The sequence below is a fragment of the Cryptomeria japonica genome, chromosome 7 (assembly GCF_030272615.1).
Source record: "Cryptomeria japonica chromosome 7, Sugi_1.0, whole genome shotgun sequence".
NCBI classification, from domain to species: Eukaryota; Viridiplantae; Streptophyta; class Pinopsida; order Cupressales; family Cupressaceae; genus Cryptomeria; species Cryptomeria japonica.
The window spans coordinates 280,888,503-280,908,192 of record NC_081411.1 but is presented as its reverse complement, the minus strand read 5'-3'; the positions used below and the strand labels follow the sequence as shown (position 1 = coordinate 280,908,192).

General features: G+C 39.6%; 1 protein-coding gene across 2 annotated transcripts in view; it reads right to left on the bottom strand.

Moving 5' to 3' along the window:
* Positions 1–703: 703 nt before the first annotated feature.
* The window catches only part of LOC131064377 (importin subunit alpha-9), a 198,909-nt gene continuing 179,922 nt past the window's right edge, over positions 704–19,690 (bottom strand). The window contains exon 11 of one of the 2 annotated variants that reach the window (XM_057998493.2): positions 704–1,190. In XM_057998493.2, the coding sequence (XP_057854476.1) occupies positions 1,020–1,190 (171 nt within the window). In that variant the 3' untranslated portion in view covers positions 704–1,019. Of the gene's footprint in view, positions 1,191–4,236; positions 4,566–19,690 lie in introns of those variants that run through there. The other variant, XM_057998494.2, reaches the window with a different exon arrangement.

The window sequence follows — 19,690 nt, the reverse complement described above, 5'->3', positions numbered from 1 at the left end:
GTAAACCCTATGATTAGGAAAATGAAAAAAATCTCGATAGTTTTGTTTTTTACACATCATAATAAAAAGTTTACATAAATTGCATTTAATCAATTTAAAATTTAAATAGTACATTTTAAAATATTTTATATGCTTTGAAAAGTGAATATATATAAAACCTAGATATCCAAAATTACTCCAATTTGCTCAAGAATGCTTAAATATTATTGTAATTTTTTCCCTTTAAAATATGTAGGGCTTATAAATCCAAAAAATTGTGTAATTCAACATTCTTTTCTGTTTTTTAATTTTTTTTTTTTTTACATTTCTTTATTTTATAATGCAGGGCAAGTTTTGCACTCAGACTTGCTGAGTGTTCATGCAAGTTCAAGAGCAAAACTTGACTGCACTACTTGACGAGCAAACTCTGCAAAAACTTGCACATATTTTGTGACTTGGTGGGCACTCTGAGTAGTTAAATTATGAACAATGCATTCTACGTACATAACAAAACAACCAATTGCGAAAAGCTCAACAAGTAGATAAATTGTGCAATGAACAATATATTCTACCTACATAACAAATCGACCATAATATTCTACACATTTAAGAGAATGTTATAAAATAAATATAGGAAAAACATTCATTGGGGCATATCTTGCAAGTTAAATTTCAGGTATAAAGTACAGTTGCAAGGTAGAAAATAGTAATAAAATGCAGAGTATTAAAACAATGATATGAAAATTAGATAGCATGTACAAGCTTCATAATCAGCTCACAATTCCAAATGGTTTATTTTGTACATTTTTTCAATGTTGTGGATACAAGTGCTCCTCAATCTTCTTGAATTGTTACACTTTTCAGGCATATTAGAATACTTATTAATGCTTCCTAAGCATAGTGGATTACCTATAAGCTTACTTTACAATCATATCAGAGCTTATTCAAAGAATGAAGAGCATATAATGATAGATACGTATTAACAAGGTGGATAAACATGTCTAACATTATCATCCCTGCAGTTTTTAGGCTGCCTAAGATCAATATTCCTCCTGTATGCCATAACTCTCCCCAAAATACTTATCTACCAATCCATTTGCCATGTTCCGGATCTCTTCATTCTCATGAAACTGGAATAATTCCATTGCAGCAATTCCATCCTCGTTTTCCACGAGCTTTGGACCTTGACCGTTTGGCAATGACCGCATAACCTACAAAAAGGGTTTCAAGCAAGTCAAGTTTAGCCACTCTATCCTTGAACTATAGTTGTACAATGTTTTTGATAGTTCTTGAAGTGTGGGAGATGCATAGGAAGCAATGAGGCTACAAAACTAAGGAAAGCACTAGATCCAATTTTTTATTCGGCAGCTGTATGGGATAAATGCCAACATGAGCATATAATTAAAACTTAAAAATAATAGAAGAAGAACTGTAGCCCTCGCATGTATTCAAATTCTGATCTGGAAACCAAAACTAAAATATCTATTTGATACGTTGGAATTAAATAGTTTCTACAACAACTTATAGATGCAATGAAAATATACATTGAATCAACTAAATCTGGAAGTCAAAAGAAAACAATCTCTCCATGTCACAATGCTTGTACAAGCACAACTGTTGACTCACGTGCAAGGTCTGAAATACTTACTTTGTCAATTGGTAAAAATTCATAGGCTGACAAGGCATACTACTGAATAGTGAATACTTTTTTTAAAATGTACAAAATTCTAGAAACAGGTCAAGGCTTTATAGTTGCGAGAATCCTCTGCAGCATTGAAGCTGACAAATATACTCTGCTAAGCATTGCTAATCTTGGTTTATCAAAAGTATGATAGAAAAGCAAAATAATGAAGGGGTAGCCTGGTGAAGTACATGTTCTGTAATCTCTAGGTAGCATAATAGTAAATTTCCATACACACAAGGCGTAGTTACCTGGATACCTGTGGGTATGGATAACAGTACATAGATGAGAATAGCATTAAAATTAGGATACATAAATAAATGAAAAGTCAACTTCATGAAAAGAGAAAAGAAGAAACAGATGCCTAACGAGGCCATTAGGAACCTTCAATAGATCAAAAAAGAGAATAGAGGTAACACTAAACTATCAAAATGATACAAACAGTAGATGCTAAAAGCCAAAGAGTTAAGTCCATGATACATGATTATAAGCCAGTAACATAGAAAACATAGTTTAAGCGGTAGCAACTGACCCATATGTACAGGAATTTATCAAATTAGAAAAGGAGCTCACTCTCAAACATTGGCACTGATAAAGCCAATAATGAGTGGTCTTACCAACTTTAGTTTGTTGGTCATTGAAGCTACAAATGGCTAGTTGAGCTGAAGAGCACACTGATATACTAAGAGTAGAGGGGGTTTTTGTCAGGACGTGAATCAGTATATGCCAATTTCAACTTGATTAAACGTCAATTATCATTAATAACTTCTCCCAGCATAAACCACACATCATCAAAGTGGCATTTATTAATTTTTTCTCAATGATAAAGCGACTTATCACAGCACACACATCCACACAAATGAACACGAAATTTACGTGGAAACCCAAACAGGAAAAACTATAGCGAGAATAGCTTCTTGGATTATTGCCCAAATCCAACCTCACAAAATAATAGATCATTTACAACATGAAGTAGGCACCAACCTACAAGAGACACCAATCCCCTAATCCAAGATCTGAGCATTATTGTGATGTTTTCACAGATCGTGTCATGTCCCCTCTTTAGCTCTGTCTAGCAGAGACATGTGAGTTAGCCTATTATGGAGTCTTGTAGGCTGGCAATGGTGGATAGAGACTCAGTCAGGATATTCAGTGTTTGGATTTGGTGTTTCTGGCACAAGTAGACCAGTTTGGAGCAATTCCTACATTTTAGGAGGCTGTTCCTACTTTTTGGAGGTTATGACAGCATCCAGGGTTGGGGTTCCATGAGACCATTCCTTGGTTTTAGTTTCAGGAGATTTGGGTGTGTTTCCTAGTTTCTAGGAGCATCCCTAGATTTTAGGGATGAGACTGCCAGTTGATCCATGATTTCCGACATCAGTCATAGACAGGTGACAAGTTCAGGTTCAGGCTTTTGGTGTGTTTCGAGCTTTCTATAGCTATTTGGGTTATATTTTTAATATATTTAAATATTTCCTAAGTTAGCGTTTAATATTTTAAATAAGGCTATGTCTATAGCCATTTCGGAGTAATAAGGGGTTTTTGGCTTCATCTGGATTCGTATGCCCATGTGTTATAGCTTGTTGGAAAGGTCTTGAACTTTTCTAAATGATTTTCACTTGCCAGGGTCCTTTTGGTGCTTGGAGTTATTTTACATTGAAAAAGTGGTGTTTTTTCTATACTTGGACACCCAATATTGGGAAATATGACTTTATATTAAAGCGCACTTTTCATATATCTTTAGGGTTCAATTTGGAAGGAAAGAGATATAAGGAGAAGGAAGTCTAATTTCTCATTATCTTTTACATATTGAAAACTTGTTTGGTGCGATATTGCTCTGGTAGAGCAATTCTTCAATCTGGGACGGAAACCCCATGATTGGTACTGGCTGGGACATAGCCCTCAGCTATTGATTGGTAGTGGATTCTTTTGGCATAAGCATTATTGGTCAAAGGGTATGCGCTATTCCTTGTGGAGATTCAGATTGTTTGGTGAGGGTTTCAGCAGGGTGGTTGAATTTTCTAGCTGGGGCGTGATTGTTTCAGCTTGATGCCCCATTACAACAGGTACACTTTACGCTAGAAGTGGTGAAGACTTTCATTCAGCCATAGCTGGTGTTCTTGGTTTGTGTTCATCATCTACCCTTCAGTTGGCACCATTATTGGATGTAAGCACATCCCCAGTGCGTAGGGAATAATCTAGATATTATAAATCAGAAATCTACCTAGTACGATTTGTATCAATTCTGATTTAATTTGCTGTTCTTACTTGTTTCAGCTTCCTTCCTTATTTGCTGTTCTTTATTCATTACTTGCTTATATATTAAAAAAAATACAAAAAGAAACCAAACATTCTGCATCTTCTTTCTATTCTGTAAGACCATCAACAAAATCACAGGAAAATATAGTTTATTATTTTAAAAATTACAGCAGATCAGCAAGGGGATCCATCAAGGATATTTCAATGGCATCAGAGCTATTTGCCTGCTAGCCTGTGGGGTTAAGTTTTCTTTTTTCTATGCATCCGGGAAGAAGTGACATATACAGATATTATACCTGCAGAAGAGCTCACTACGAGCGTGAGAGTGGAAGAGAACAAGAACCTATTATGGCAAATGAACAGGTGGGCACCGGAGTCAATTAGGCTGAGGAAGACAGACAAGAGAGAGAGCTGATGAGGACCCTCATCACTACCCAGCCCAGGATTGTTCAGACCTTAAACTTGTTTGGAACCTGATCTCTGACTCCGAACATCCGACGCTGCATCTGGTCGAAGTCCAGGAAATGCATGTTTGTATCAACGATCTCCTTCCATCTGGATGAAATTTTAAACTCTGGATAAAATCCAGTCTCTAGCGTCTTCAGCAGTTCTTTCCTTTCCTTGTATCCTGACTTTGACATCGCACCTGTACAAAGCTCGAAGTTAGACTTAGGAAAATATCCGTAATAAAATTCCTGACTTTCTAAAGATTTAGTTAATTTAGAGGATGGAGTCAGGAAAATAATCCATACACTTGGTAAATTTTAGCAATTAAGTTCAAAGTGTGACAACACTAAGGCATGGAAACCTTCCATAAAATTCATTTAATACCTCCTTACGCTTAGAAAATATGCAAGCTAAAGTGCAAAGGAGTATACCGGATTGATGATGACTAAGGAAAAGGTGTGGAAGATTGTGTTTTCACACAATGAATGTTTCAAGACACCTTCCGCAGTCAACAGTGGAGGTCAAAATTCTGAAGACAACCTGAAAATCAGACTTTTAAAACATGTTGCAATCTTCAAAATGTGCATAAAATCAATAAAAATCAGTTTTATTGATGAAAACAATCATTTTCTGGAATGTAAGTATGGCTGGTAAAATTTAGTTTTCTGAGGACAAGTCTGAAAATTGGATACTTCAGACTTACCAGCACCTTGCAAAGTGGTTTAAATCCCTGAAAATGATGAAAAATGGCTAAGGAAAAAGCCCCAAGCAAATTCGCCAAAATTGGTTAAGTGGTTGGAAATGAAAATTTCTAAGGACAACTGCCTAACAATGGAGTTTCAGACCTGCAACAGCGATAAAATGGTCTAAAAAAATGCACAGAAAACTTTATAAAACACCTCCAAATGCTAAATGTTTAAGTTGGAATTGGCTGGGCAATAAAAACTTAAGTCTGAAAATTAATGGCAGCCATTAATGGAGGTCAGAATCTGAAGCAAACCTCAGATCTAAAGCGAATCAGCAAGCTGGAAATGATGGCAGCCAACAAGCATGCATGAAAATCACCAAAATATGGCACCAAAACACCTCCCAAGCAAAACTGAAATTTTCCCAAGTCTAGTGCCAAAATGGAATTTTGAAAATTGATGTCAATGGTAGCTTAGATCTGCAGTAATGAAGGTCTGAACAACAAGCATAAATGGTGGAGGAAAAATCGCCCAGTCTTCAAACATGAAATTGCCAACTTTCACCAAAAAATGCTAAATTTGCAAAAAATCGCCAAACTTAGCAAAATCGAAAATCTGAAACTGGTTTTTAATGGCAGCCAAGAGGAATAGATCAACAAGCTGGAAAAAATGGAGGAAAATAAATCCTCAATCCCACACTTCACAAAAACGCCTTGCTAAAAAATTCGCCCAACTTGGAGAAAAATCACTTTCATGGAGACACCTGCCAGAAATAATAATAAAATAATGCTGAAGTTCCTCTCATATACTTGCTTTCATCTTTCACTTTCACCACACAAGCAATGTGGGATAAAACACTTGTATAAATACTTGCTTGGTGAAACCCAAACTTGCTTCTAGAAGGTTCAAACATTTAATAATTTTGCAAGTTATTAAATTTTGCTTTTAAATTTTAAATAATCATTAACAATTATTTTAAAGCAATTAAATGGGGCTTTATTTATTAAAATATTGCAATTTAAATCCAAAATAAAGCCTCCAAGGGAAAATCACTATCAGTTGGGATTGAAAAATCACTTAAGTGCCAAAATTTACCCCATAAGGGAAATTCGACCCATGCTTGGACAAAAATCCATGCTCAATTTCATCAAAATGCACACAAAAAACCTCCTAGGGGAAATTTGATGTGAGTTTGGACAAAAATCCAGACAAAAATGCACTCAATTTGCAAAAAAATCATCCCCCAGGGGAAATTCGATGTGTCTGGACAAAAATCCACACTCAAAACTCACTTAACTTGGAAAAATACCTCCTTGGTGGAAATTCGACCTCAGTCTGGATGAAAATCCGGACTCAAAACTCTTCATAATGTTCCCAGTGGAAAATCGATCCCTGTCTGGATGGAAATCCGGACAAAAATCCTTACAAATGCTCTCAAGGGAAATTCGATCCCTGTCTAGATAAAAATCCGAACAAAAATCCTCACTTAGTTGTCACAAAAATCCTGGTGGAAAATCGACCCAGGCATGGAATTATCCTTGCATTCCAGTCCGCACTCCAGTTCGCAATCCTGGTGGAAAATCGATAGCAGTCTGGATAAATCTTGACACTTAGCCAAATTTCAACACTTCCAGGGGAAATTCGACTTGGGTATGGATAAACAGTGGGGGAAATTAGCGGCCAGTATGGATTTCCGGAGAAACCCATGTGTAGTATGGATTTTGAGTGAGGGAATGGGTTGGGTAGTCTGGAATGTGAGGGGAAAAACACCTCCAACATGAATTTTGACCCTTTAACCCTTGGAATATGAATTTCCCTTAGGATTTTATCATTTTAACCATTCAAAATCACTCATCTACTTTAAATTTGACTGGACTTATACTAATTTTCCAAAAATATGAGCAAAACGCTAGGAAAATATTGGAATAAAGTGCGAAACCAACTTAAATAATACCTTAGGAGCGAGAAAACAACTCCAAAAGGTCTGTGAATATCTTGGCACTTTAAAATCACTGATGCGCCTGTTTAAAAACACATTGACGCTCAAATGGTCAAACACTTAGCAAAACTTAGGATCATTAAAAATATCATCTTTTGCAACTTGATCCTAACACTTCAAAAACCCTAGACGACACTAGGCATGATCAAAACTCCGAGACTCGGGCACGGGAAACGCAAAATTACCCACTAAGCAGCCAAAACCCTAACCTAACAACGCAGGAAGCTGGCAAAGAGGGGGTCCTCGTTAGCAATGGGGCGATGTGTGAAAAGGTCACAACAGACCGTAAGGACACAAAGCTCTATTATAGGGAGTTGGCACATCTGAGACAGACTAGGCATGCAGAAGCTTATGTCAATGAGTTCCAGCGTATTGCAGTTATGGTGCCTGACATGCCCCAGAGGCGAAGTGTTATGTTATTCATTGAGGGACTGCAGGACAGGCTTAAGGGAATGGTACGCGCCTTCAATCCAGCCACCCTTAAGGACGCCATAGATGTGAAATTGAGGTTTTATACCACTCCTACTTCTTATCAGGCAGATAAGAAACCTTTCAGCTACTCACGACCTCCATAGAAGGCCAACACCTCACAGTTTAGAGATGGACAGTCAGCTAGACCTCCTAGGATGGACCAGGAGACACGAAATGAATTGAGGAGGAAGAAACTATGTTTTTCCTGCAAAGAGCCTTGGGAACCCAAACATCGTTGCATGGGTAAGGGCAAGGTTCACTTGATTGAGGTAACATCCGAGTTTGGGGATGAGGAGATACGAAACACTGATATTGAGGACAGCCCAGAGGAGACTATGCAGGAACAACCACAGTTGGAGATAGACATTCCTGAACCCTTGGCGGCAGCGAAAGTGACTATGGCTACCCTTTCCAGTTATCCCAGATTTCATGCCTTTCGATTGAAAGGTACATTACAGGGGCAGCGAGTCATGAGCTTGGTAGATACAGGGGCCACTCACAACTTCATTGATCAGAAGTTGGTTGAGTGGCGTGGGTTACAGTCTGAGGTATTTGATGGTTTTGGAGTGAAGGTTGCGGATGGTGCAGTTTTGGGCTATACTAGGAGGATTCCACAACTTAGCATTCAGATGGGGGATTATACCTTGACAGATGACTTTTATATTCTACTTTTGGAGGACTATGATGTGGTTTTGGGCATGTAGTCGTTACAAGGTATTGGGAGGTATATTATTGATCACCACCGCATGCAGTTAGAGTTCCTGTCTGGCGGGAAGAAGATAATTTTGAGGGCAGCTTCAGATGGTGGACCTAAAGAGGCGTCCTCTCGTAGGATGGAGACTATTATTAGACATGATGATGTGATTTGGGCTACATGTTGTTTGGTGAAGTCCAAAACACCTACACCTCAGGATGGCAGGGCATTTCATGTTGATATTCAGTCAATGATGGACTGGCATGGCAGAGTCTTTGGTGACATACCTCCTGGTGTACCTCTAGATAGAGGGTTTGAGCATGGGATAGAGATGGAGGATGGAGCTAAGCCAGTGATTACCACTCTGTATCGTCATCCTAGAGCATACAAGGATGAGATTGAGAAGACTATTCATGAGTTGTTGGACATGGGCTTCATTCGCCCTAGCTCTAGCCCCTTTGCTTCTTCTGTGGTGCTTGTTAAGAAGAAGGATGGGACTCTGCGGATGTGTATTGATTACTGGGCATTGAACAAGAAGACAATCAAGAACACATATCCTATTCCACGCATTGATGAGTTGTTGGATGAGCTTCATGGATCTATCTAGTTCTCTAAGATTGATCTTCGTTCAGGCTATCATCAGATTCGTGTACGAGCAAAGGATGTACACAAGACTGCTTTCCGTTGTCACTATGGGCACTATGAGTTTCTGGTGATGCCTTTTGGCCTTACCAATGCACCAGCCACTTTCCAGTCCTGTATGAACCATATCTTCAACAAGCAGTTGAGGAAGTCGGTTCTAGTGTTCTTTGATGATATCCTGATTTACAGTCGTACATGGGGAGGAGGTACTTAGCATCATGGAGAGTCAGTTTCTATTTGCTAAGTTGTCCAAATGTGAGTTTGGACTTAGAGAGGTCTTATATCTGGGTCATGTGATCAGTGCTAATGGGGTATTATCATGAGACTTAGATCTCTTATCATGAGACTTCCTTGTAAAGCGAGGAAGATTTAGATCTCTTATCATGAGACTTCCTTGTAAAACAAGGAACATTAAAATTTCCTTATCATGTGTGACTGTATTAAACAAACTTCCTCACAAAACAAGGAAAATTTTAAACCTCGGGCGATCAACCTTCCTCGCAAAACAAGGAAATTTAAAAATTACGTTATATGACCAACCAATGATGAGGTCAATAATCAGCATCATCGTGACCTCAAAGGATGCAACTTAGAGGGAGAACTTCACAAGAACTCAAAGGAGAGGGCAACATCAAGACAATGATCGCATCACCAAGAAGGAATTTCAAAGGAATGAAGAAGCATCACATGATTGATATGTCTTATGTTCATGTTCCAGTTGTAGTTCATAAACGTAATTCCCCTTGGATTACCAACAATCACATCTATACACTTAGTCTATCCACATATCAAGTCAAGACCTAACTATAGGAAACTTGGAGTCACCTCATTTGATTACAAGTTTTAGCATTTGAGGAGATTTTGTTCAAGAGAGGATAAGATACTCAATATTTTATTCTGCGTTGTAAGGTGTCATAAAAAGCACATCAACAAGCACCAACTCAGCATGTGAGACACCAATCCCATAGAAATACAACAGATATGAATTGCAGACCGCCAAGGCTGAATACTCAGCTTCCTTGTAATTTAGAATCCTCTCACACAATACATATGATCTACAAATGGAACCACACAAAATTTTTGGGATGCTATTCACACAACATCACCCACACACTCGCACATCAAATACCTTCCGGATATACACATTAAAGAAACAGATTAGGAATGCACCTAGATGAACTATATATATGAATAAGACATAATAATTACATTCACATGTCAGCCTAGAATAAGATTGATGCATATGCAAGTCGGCCACAAGAATAAACCCTACACCAAACATGTAATAGGCTCGGTCCAAAAGCCCACATGTTAATAAGGGACATGCTATGTGTTACACAACACACGTTCCATTGCCCCTAATGTACATTAACACGCCACTTTCAGCAGGCACACGTTACAGTCTTCTAGCACATCAAACTAGAACATCAACCTAGTCGGCCAACAAGCAAAGTGAACACTCTATCACTTCAAACTTTCTATCTATTGAAGCTTAGCACTAAAACTTTGGAATATGATACATCATGTGTATGCTTAGCTTCCAAACCGCAAGGCATAACCCTCAACTGTGGCAGGATGCAGAACCCAACACTTTGATAGCGCAATTGAATGCACATTTTGTTCTTGAGAAACAAACCTTAGATATATACCGCAAATGCTTCCAAACAACATCACACAAGATATGCAATCAGAAACAACCCAAACTGGAGCATATTAATAACATTAAGAGAGCTATCTAGCATAGCTTGCCGTTCCAGAACTCAAATGCTTACACAAAGTCATGTCAAAAGCAATTACATTTAATTGTCACTGATCTGCTAACACCTTAGACATCATACCTTTGTTCACACCTTTGACATCAATGACAACATATGTTCAACAATCTCATCCTTTGTCATTGATGTCAAACAACAAAAAGCTGCTAGCAAATCAACACAAACCAAATTATTTAGAGACTGCTCCTATGATGTATACCTGATCTGCAAGAAGCGTCTGAGCATTTGAATGCATTACTCTTCTTGAAAGATGTAGCATTTTGGGCCACTTTCTCCTAGTTGCATGCTCCCTCTTTCATCTTGGGTCACATTCTTCATCAGCTCACCCACTATTTCTTTCTCCTTAAACTATAAAACTGAAACAATCTACAAGACCACCAAATCTGCTTGTGATAGGAAGTGAATACTCCCCCTCAACCTGTACTTTCTCTTGAGTCATGAGGGAGCAACCACTCTGTTTGCTCCCAAATGGAATAGTTTTCACTTATAGAAAATAAACTAAACACAAAAACATAATAAAATAATAGCAAATAAATATTTAACACAACATATGGCAGAATGATGTTTCTTTATTACCAGGTGTAATTTTGTATATCATCAACATGAACTGTTCCCAATACAACAACAATATAAATAGTACCAAACGGTTGGTTAAGACTGCCAACTGTTGGCAACCAACTCAACTCTCGAGAACTAATTACACTGCCCTTATTAGCAAAACATAACAAAGTAGTATTTATTTATGAGCAACATATTTGCCATCTACATCAGCCCCCTCAAAAAAGAAGTCTTCCAAATGACGAAAACCAAATGGGAGCTAATCTAACATATGTGAACATTGAGAGGGATGAGGGGATGTCCTTGGCAAAAAAGAGGACTAAGGGTTGTCTGGCTGTTGCTGTAGGCACTGGAGATGCTTATTCGCTGCCAACTCTCGCTCCCGCACGACTTTGATCATGAGGGGTGTCTAGTTGCTGCTGTAGGCACTGGAGATGCTTATTCGCCGCCAACTCTAACTCCTGCATGGCTTTGACCATGTATGCAGCCTCCATGAGCTGTTTTCACACCTTCTCCAACTCCTGATCCTTTTCCTTCAACTGCTCATCCCTACTTGCCACCTCTGCCTCCAAGTGGGCGACCTCTTTCAGAGCTACCCTCAGCTTCTCTTTCTCGTCCAACTCCTAGACATGTTTGGCCACGGTGCTCTCCAAGGATGTGAATCGGGAATGTTCTTGAGCCAATTGCTCCCGAGCCTTTTGGATGTGATCTGCCAGGGTCTTTCGTGCGGCCTCTACCTCTTGAATGACCTGGTCCCACTGAGCAGTCATAGTCTCTATGCATGCCACTACCAACTTCCTGTATTGCAGAACCAAGTGTTTGAAGGCAATCTCCATACTTCAGAGTGATCGAAGGAGACCAAGCTGGTCTTCTACTACCAACTTTGTGGAAGTCCATGCATCTACCATTTCTTGTGTCTTCATCTTCAACCACCCCTTCGCCGTAAAACATTTGAAAAATTCTACCTTGTACTTGTCTTCCGTAAATGCTAGCAGAATGTTGCACAGGTGATTTGAGGATCTTGGCCAATATCAATGCCCTTGGGAATGTGTTCCACTCTGTTAAAAAAATTCGCCACCCCTTCCAACTAGGTGACGCAATGCTGCATAGTGCCAAGGGGATCCCCAGGGTTGGGTTTACTCAATTGGAGCACAACCTCTTCTGCTTTGCCAGACGAGGATTCCTCTGCTCCAGTCACCACTGGGGTGGGTTCGCCAACTGCTAGTGACTCCTATCGTACTTATCATCCCATGTTTTCGCTAGCTACCCCCTTAGGCAACTTCATTCCGCCAAATATCAGTTGTGGTGGTGACTCGTCAGGTGGATTCTCCAAGGGAATTCCCAACGTCTGCAACCACGAGTTGATGGTTTGCTCCTATCCTATTGTCTATAGGGGTGGGGTGTGCAAGTGGCCTATTGACATTATCACCCTAATGGTTGGTGGTGCAATTTTGGCTAGTGGAGGTAAAGCCTCTACATCCGCTATTACTCACGTGATTCCTGCCTTTGTCAAAGTCTCCTGAGTTACCATTGGTGTAAAGGTTCCTCTGTTTCTGCAAATGGCATCTAAATTGTTTAAGTGTCATGACTTGCAGTTGTTTTTATCGATGGTGTCAGGGCTACCAATTGGGTGCCCACAACTTCCCCTACCACCTCTGCGGATGGTGTGGGAACTGTCACCTACGTGCCTACAACTTCCCCTACCACCTCAACCTTGTCCTCTGCAACAACGGTTGCCACCTTGAAGATGTCCTCCGTACTCTCCCCTTCAGATGACAATGCCTCTAGCGTGTCTTCTTCACTCGCTTCACTCTCGACACTTTGGAGTGTTGTACATCCTACTGCCGCTTCTTCCTAAGAGGTTGGTCCCTGCCAGTGTCTTGAGATGCATCTAGTAGAAGATTAGCGGGTTGGAGGGTTCCACTCTAGGAAGCGGTTGAAGATGGCCTCTCTTTTCTTTCGGAACCTTTGGGCGTACTACTCCAGGAAAAGACTGATTGCATGATGAGACATGAAGAATCCCTTGTGCTAAAGACTTAGGAACTCCCAGATTTTGTTGGAGAGGAAAGACGCCCAATTGTACACAGTGCCATTCCTCAACCCATTCATCAAATACAACATCCACATGGCGATATCAGAATCCCCACTGGCACCTATGATTTAGCTTTTGATGACGTCCATAATGCATTTCCACTCAACATTTGCGAAGAAGATTTTCTTCACCCCTCGACTACTGTCATACTTCCATATACTGTCCAGTTCTTCCTGCGATAAAGTTACTTCGGTGTATTAGATCAAGGAATTTCTTCTTCTGTTCCATCAGTAGTTCCTGCTTTGCTATGCTGCTTCCCTTTGAGATATTCTGAAGACCCTAGCAAATTCCATGGCAGAAAAGGATATGGTGATGATGCAACCTTGAAATCTTATTGTAGACTTGTGTGAATGCTTATCATACCCTACCACCATAACTTTCAATATGGGCTCAAATATCGGATGTTGAACACCGACATTTGGATGATCTTGTCTACTCTGGCCCTTTTGAGACTCATCTTTACTAGGTTGTTGTCATGGGTTTCCTGCCACCACATGCGGCAGTCGTTACCACTCAACCCTTCCCATGTCAGGGTATGCATTGTGACTTGATCATCCTTCTACACATGCGACCAAGTCTCCCTATCTTTGCTACAACTTGCTGTCCCCATGGCTCCCAACTGCGAAGATTGTCCCTTGTTCTTGTCTCGAGGGTTTCCAAAGCTAACCTTTAGCAAATTGTAGTTAAATTTTATGTGGCAGAGTGTGTTTTTGTTTGGCCGCATTTCCATACAACTCCTCGATTGCCACGTGTGTGCTATTATGTCCCATGGAGAAACCATTTTTCCAACTGTTTTCCTGTTCTCCGTTGTACGGCCAGCCTTGATTTGCTTGGTACATATTTTATAGTAGGGCTCCTTCCCTGGCACCCCCCTACAACTTTGCTATAACCCTCTATACGAAATTCCCTTCTATTAAGTTTTGACTACGCTAGTTTTGTACGAGTACAAATTTCTTTGTTTCTCTTTTGGTACGCGTTCTTGTCATATGGATTTCTCTTGATGAATGCACCTGTATGGATTGTCTGGTATGGATTCCTTCTGGTGCAACAGTTTTCACATAAGGTTTTTGGCTGGTTGCGTACCGATTCCAACCCGTACGAGCTTTGCAAAAATCCATACGTGTTGCTTACACACGATGTACAGGTAATGCTCTTCACAGTATGGATTCAACACGTCTTGCTCGTACGGATTCTACTTGTATGGGTACGGATTGTTTTCGCCATATGAACTCTCTTTCCTTGGTGCGAATTGGTCTCCGTAAGATTCGCTTATTTACGGTTTCTTTCGGCAACAAGTATCTCTGTACGACTACCTTGTCTCTTTCCAACACCGTTGTACAACACACAAGCCAAAACCTCTGTTGCTTGGTGTTCGTACTATTTTGAGGTATTCACACATCACCCCATTGCAAATGGGGACCCCACTTTTTGCTTTCTCGGTTGTGTTAGTCTCTTTGCTATTAGTCTTTGCATTGAAGGGATAGAGTTTCCCAAGTATCTAGAGGGTCGTCATGTCAGGTTGGTCTCCTGAGTGGAGTGAAGTAAAATATCAAGTGTTGCAAAAATGATTCGTAGATGGACTTAAGATTGAACAAACCAAGTAGAGTCAGGTGAAAGAGCTAAGTGAAGAGTCATTCATGAAGTTACGTACCTTGTCCTAACTTGAGAGCAAAATTTCCATCAAGACCATGTACCTTGTTCCCTCATTGGAGCAAATTTGCCTAAATGCCTTGACCCCGTACCTTGCTTAGGTCCTAGAGCAAATTTTTTTGATGTCCTTGCTAAGGTCCTAGAGAGAAAATTTTACCAAGGGCATGTACCTTCCAAAGGTCACAGAGCGAATTTCCTCCATAGGTGTTCTTAAGGGTTGAATTGATGACGCTTTCATGTGGAGAGATTGGAAAACTTAAGGCTCAAATCGATGAGGTAGAGGAAAGAGGAAGAAACTCAAAGCCATGTCCTTGCTAAGGGTCTAGAGCGGATTTCTCCAAGTGAAGATCAAGAGCAAATTTTGTCCAAATCAAGTCATGTACCTTGGAGAGGTTCCAGAGCGAATTTTTGCATTTAGCTCCCGTACCTTGCCAAGGGTTAAAAGCGAATTTCACCTTCAAGGTCCAAGAGCGATTTTTATCTTCAAGGTCATGTCCTTCCAAAGGACATAGAGCAAAATTCTTTGGAAAGGTCCTAAGGCGAATGTTGAATTGATGTCCTTGGAAAGGACATAGAGCGAACTCTTTGACCTTGAGCTTGTCCTTCCAAAGGACATAGAGCAAACTTTTCATCTTGACCTTGTCCTTCCAAAGGACATAGAGCGAACTTTTCACATTGACCTTGTCCTTCCAAAGGACATAGAGCAAACTTTTCACCTTGACCTTGTTCTTCCAAAGGACATGGAGCAAATTTCTTACTTGGACCTTGTCCTTGGAGAGGACATGGAGCGGAATTTTGAAATCATGTACCTTGCCCCCTATTTTGAGCGAATTCCTCAAATTCAAGCATTTAGGTCGGCCTTATGGGAAGAAACACCTCTTTTACCCTAAAGCGCCTATAAAGGAAGGGTCAAAACATTCATTTTAGCCATCAATTCAAACATTTTCTTCTCTCCAAGTGTGAATTTGAGAGCAGAATTAGCGAATTTTCTCCATACATGAGCGAATTTCATTAAAACATAAGTGAATTGCTCCAGCACAAAGGCGAAATTGGACATTGAAGGTGCAGACCTGATGATCAAGGAAGATAAATTCGAGCATTAAAGATACAGATCTGATGTTTTAGGAAGGCAAATTCATTATATAGCAAGAGGAACCGAATGTACGCAGCTGGGAGACATATCAACTAGTGGACTTCATCATTAGACAACCCAGATTTACCCTAGGACATTAAGTTTACCTTCTAGACAGTGAATTCAGTTATCAAAAGGAGCAATCTCCCCTATAGAAACACATATCAAACCTGCAGCATATAGAATAAGAGATTAAGTCAAAATGGGAGTGTGTAAAGGTTATATATCATGTGAGATTGATGCCTGTTTGTTTGCTTTGCAAGAGGCAAGGAAAGAAATCAAAAGGATCAGGTTGGATGAAGATTGGAGTAAGGATTTTGAGGAGAAAATTTCAACACCAAGGACAAGATACAAGGAGGACCTCTTCAAGAAGCTTCATCAACATCAAGAACACCTCAAGTGCATGAAGAAGACTCAAAGTGCTACTAGGTTGAAAAACTTCAAATATTCAACAGCTGCAAGCAGTAGAGTAGGATATACAAGCAAGGATAGAAGGAATGACTTGACCATGACAAATACTTCCTATCACCACTATGCAAGTTCAAGAAGAGAATTCATCAAACACAAGGTTATTTAGAAAGGAAGACAAGACCCCATCACATCCTCGTGACATGAGGAGATAAAAGGAATGCAAGGAAGAATGCACTCAACTACCTCAAGGCACTAGAGCATGAAGAAAAGATAACCCACATGATGGAAGGATGTTTTGCAATCTTGAATTCCCTTCAAGAATCCAAGAATCAATTTCAGTACATTGAAGAGCTACATTCAACCAAGTGCATCGTCCACTCGAAGTACACCATGAGCAAGAGAAAGTCAACCAAAGTCATCACAAGACCTACATCGAACATGACTGAAGAAGCAGGTAGTTTCAGAAGAGTTAACCAAAGTCTGCTTCTCATCATCATCATCACTGCTGAAACAGGATAATGTTGAGTATCAAGAGATATCTCTCAACATCCCTTCATGGTGATGAATCAAATCAAGTCTACAAAGTGCAAGATTGAGGTGGCATCCCAGTCGCTACTCCACCAATTAGAGAGGACCACATCAATGCGTCTAAGTTCAATGAACCAAGCTCACCCATGGATGCACAAACTCCGATGTGCCTACCCTTGATATCTTTTGGTCCACATTCTCTGAATGTAATTTTCTCATTGGCTAAAGAGAGTTTGTTATAACAAACCCTAATTAAGGTTTCATTGTAAAATCTTGGCCATTGATGGAGAATCAATACGGGTTGTTCATTGTAAATGAGATCTCTATATAAAGCTCAAACTCTTCATTTGTAAAGGTTAATAGTTGATAGTTAGCTAATAGCGAATAGTTAGTAAAATAGTGAATAGAATAGCAATTAGAATAGAAATTAGATTAGGAGTAGGCAAAGATTGTTGCCAAACCTTGTTGTAAAGAACAATTGATTTCATTGAAGTTATGGAGAATTTGATTCATTATTTCAACAACTTGCATGGTCTTTGCTTCTCGATTTAATTTCATGTTTATTAGATTGAGTGGAGGAATATGTTGAATTTATTTGTGTGGAATCCGCTTAGGCCATGCCACTAGACTCTTGTTGATTGTAAGGGCACCTTGTGTGGTCAACTGGAATGATATGAGCTTAATTTCGAATTGTTCTACACTCATTGCTTATGCATTAAATTGAATGGTGATCAATGTTTGATGGTATTGATTCGAACATCTTTGAAACATCCTTAGAAGATTGCACTGAGCTTGTGTCAAATTGTTCAGTTTGATGGTGAGACCTCACTCGATAGGATTCCATCTAATCATTCATCCATCGTCTCACATTCTAGGCTTTAGAGTAGACTTTCTCAACCCTTTACCTTTTGCCATTTTTTCAATGTCAAGCTAGTTTAGGACAAAGAGTATCACCATCTAGAAAGATCAAATGATCGAGATCCAACAAATCAAGCATTCAGGCATTCAAATGTAAGTCCCCTTGTGATTCCAGCATAATCACATCAAACTAATGAGCTTATCCACACGTAGTGACCCTACATTCATGAACCTTGGAGTCTTCTCAAGTGATCCTTAAGTTAATCTTCAGCATTTGAGAGATTTTGTTCAAGAGAGGATAAGATACTTTAGGTATTTTATTCTGTGTTCGCAGGTGCGTAAAAAACACATCAACACGTACCACATACGGATTTAACAATTGTGTGACGCTCCAATGTCTGTACAGAACTGGGAATCCCTTCAACTTCTTCACTTTGTACAACTTCCTCAATACAACTTTTAAAAGTTTGACTTTTTAACTTAGGCTTATTCCCGTGCCTCCTTGTTTTCTAGTATGCTTCCCTTTAAATCCTCTCACCTTCACAATTCGGCAACCATTCCTCTTTTTTGTAACCTTGTCACCTTTATACTGCTTTTGGGCTTTTTTTGGGGGGGGGGGCTCTCCATCTTCCTTGTCAACCTTCCTTTTAGTTCCTCTAGGTTCAACATTTTGTCGAACCTTGATTTTTGATGCATACTGTCACCAACAGGTCCTTGTAACATTCATTTTCACAACAGGTTCCCACATACTCTAGGTCAAATAATTTGTAATGTCCCCTTTTCTAGGCGACATGAGATGAGCAGGGGTTGACCTACCATTCGAGTTCCCGTAGGTCAACGACATGGTTAGGAGACTCATTCTGAGGGTCATGGAGCTTTGCAGGGGCTCTATGAGCCGTTTTGGACCTTTAGACGACAATTCCTACTTTTTAGGTGGATCTCCTATTTTTTAGGGAGAAGTGGCAGTTGACTGAATGACCACCTAGGGGACCAAGGAGCAAAGCAGGATCCTTTTGAGCAGTTACAGATGTTTGGAGAGAGGTTCCTATTTTTTAGGGCGAGTCCCTACTTTTAAGGAGGAACTATCAGTTGGCCTGCAGGACTCAGATGACATCAGTGATCATAGTGCTTCAGACAGATTTCAAATTTGAGTCGCGGATTTCATTTTATGAATAAATTAGGAAATATTAAAATATTTCCTAAGATGGATTAAATAAATAATAATAAAGTGAAATAATACAATCACTTTATATTAATAAAGTGGCCCCTTGGCACATTTTCCTAGAAGTTATAACTTAAATATATGGCCACTTTTAATGAGAAATTAGACCCTCAATGGGTCAAACCAGTTAGGGGGAGTTTTTTTTTAATAAAAATAAACATTTTAACATGTTTAATAATGCCAAAAGTCCAACCCTAACCCCAAATTCGAATTAGGGTTTGAGGAATGTTAAAAGAGCATTTGAAAGCTCATTTTTGCATTGTGTGATTGAGAATTTTTGAAAAGAAAACTATTTTGCAGGTCTGCAACATATTTTGCAGGTGTGTGGATTGGAATTGGGGACGTAGACCTCCATTTTTGAGAGAAAGGATGAAAACCCTTTCATATTTTGTCAATTTGGAATGTTGGGAATGCTTATATCTATCCAACAAGGGGCTTAATCAGAAGAATGTTGACACTTACAGCAGCAATTGGTCATGCGAATCAGATCTAAGCAATTAGAGGGCAGATTTTGGTGAATTATTGCAGTTTGTGACCAGCCATACCTCTCCCAACCTAGCCATACACTTCTAGCTTGCCCGGGGATTCGCAAAAAATAAATTGGAG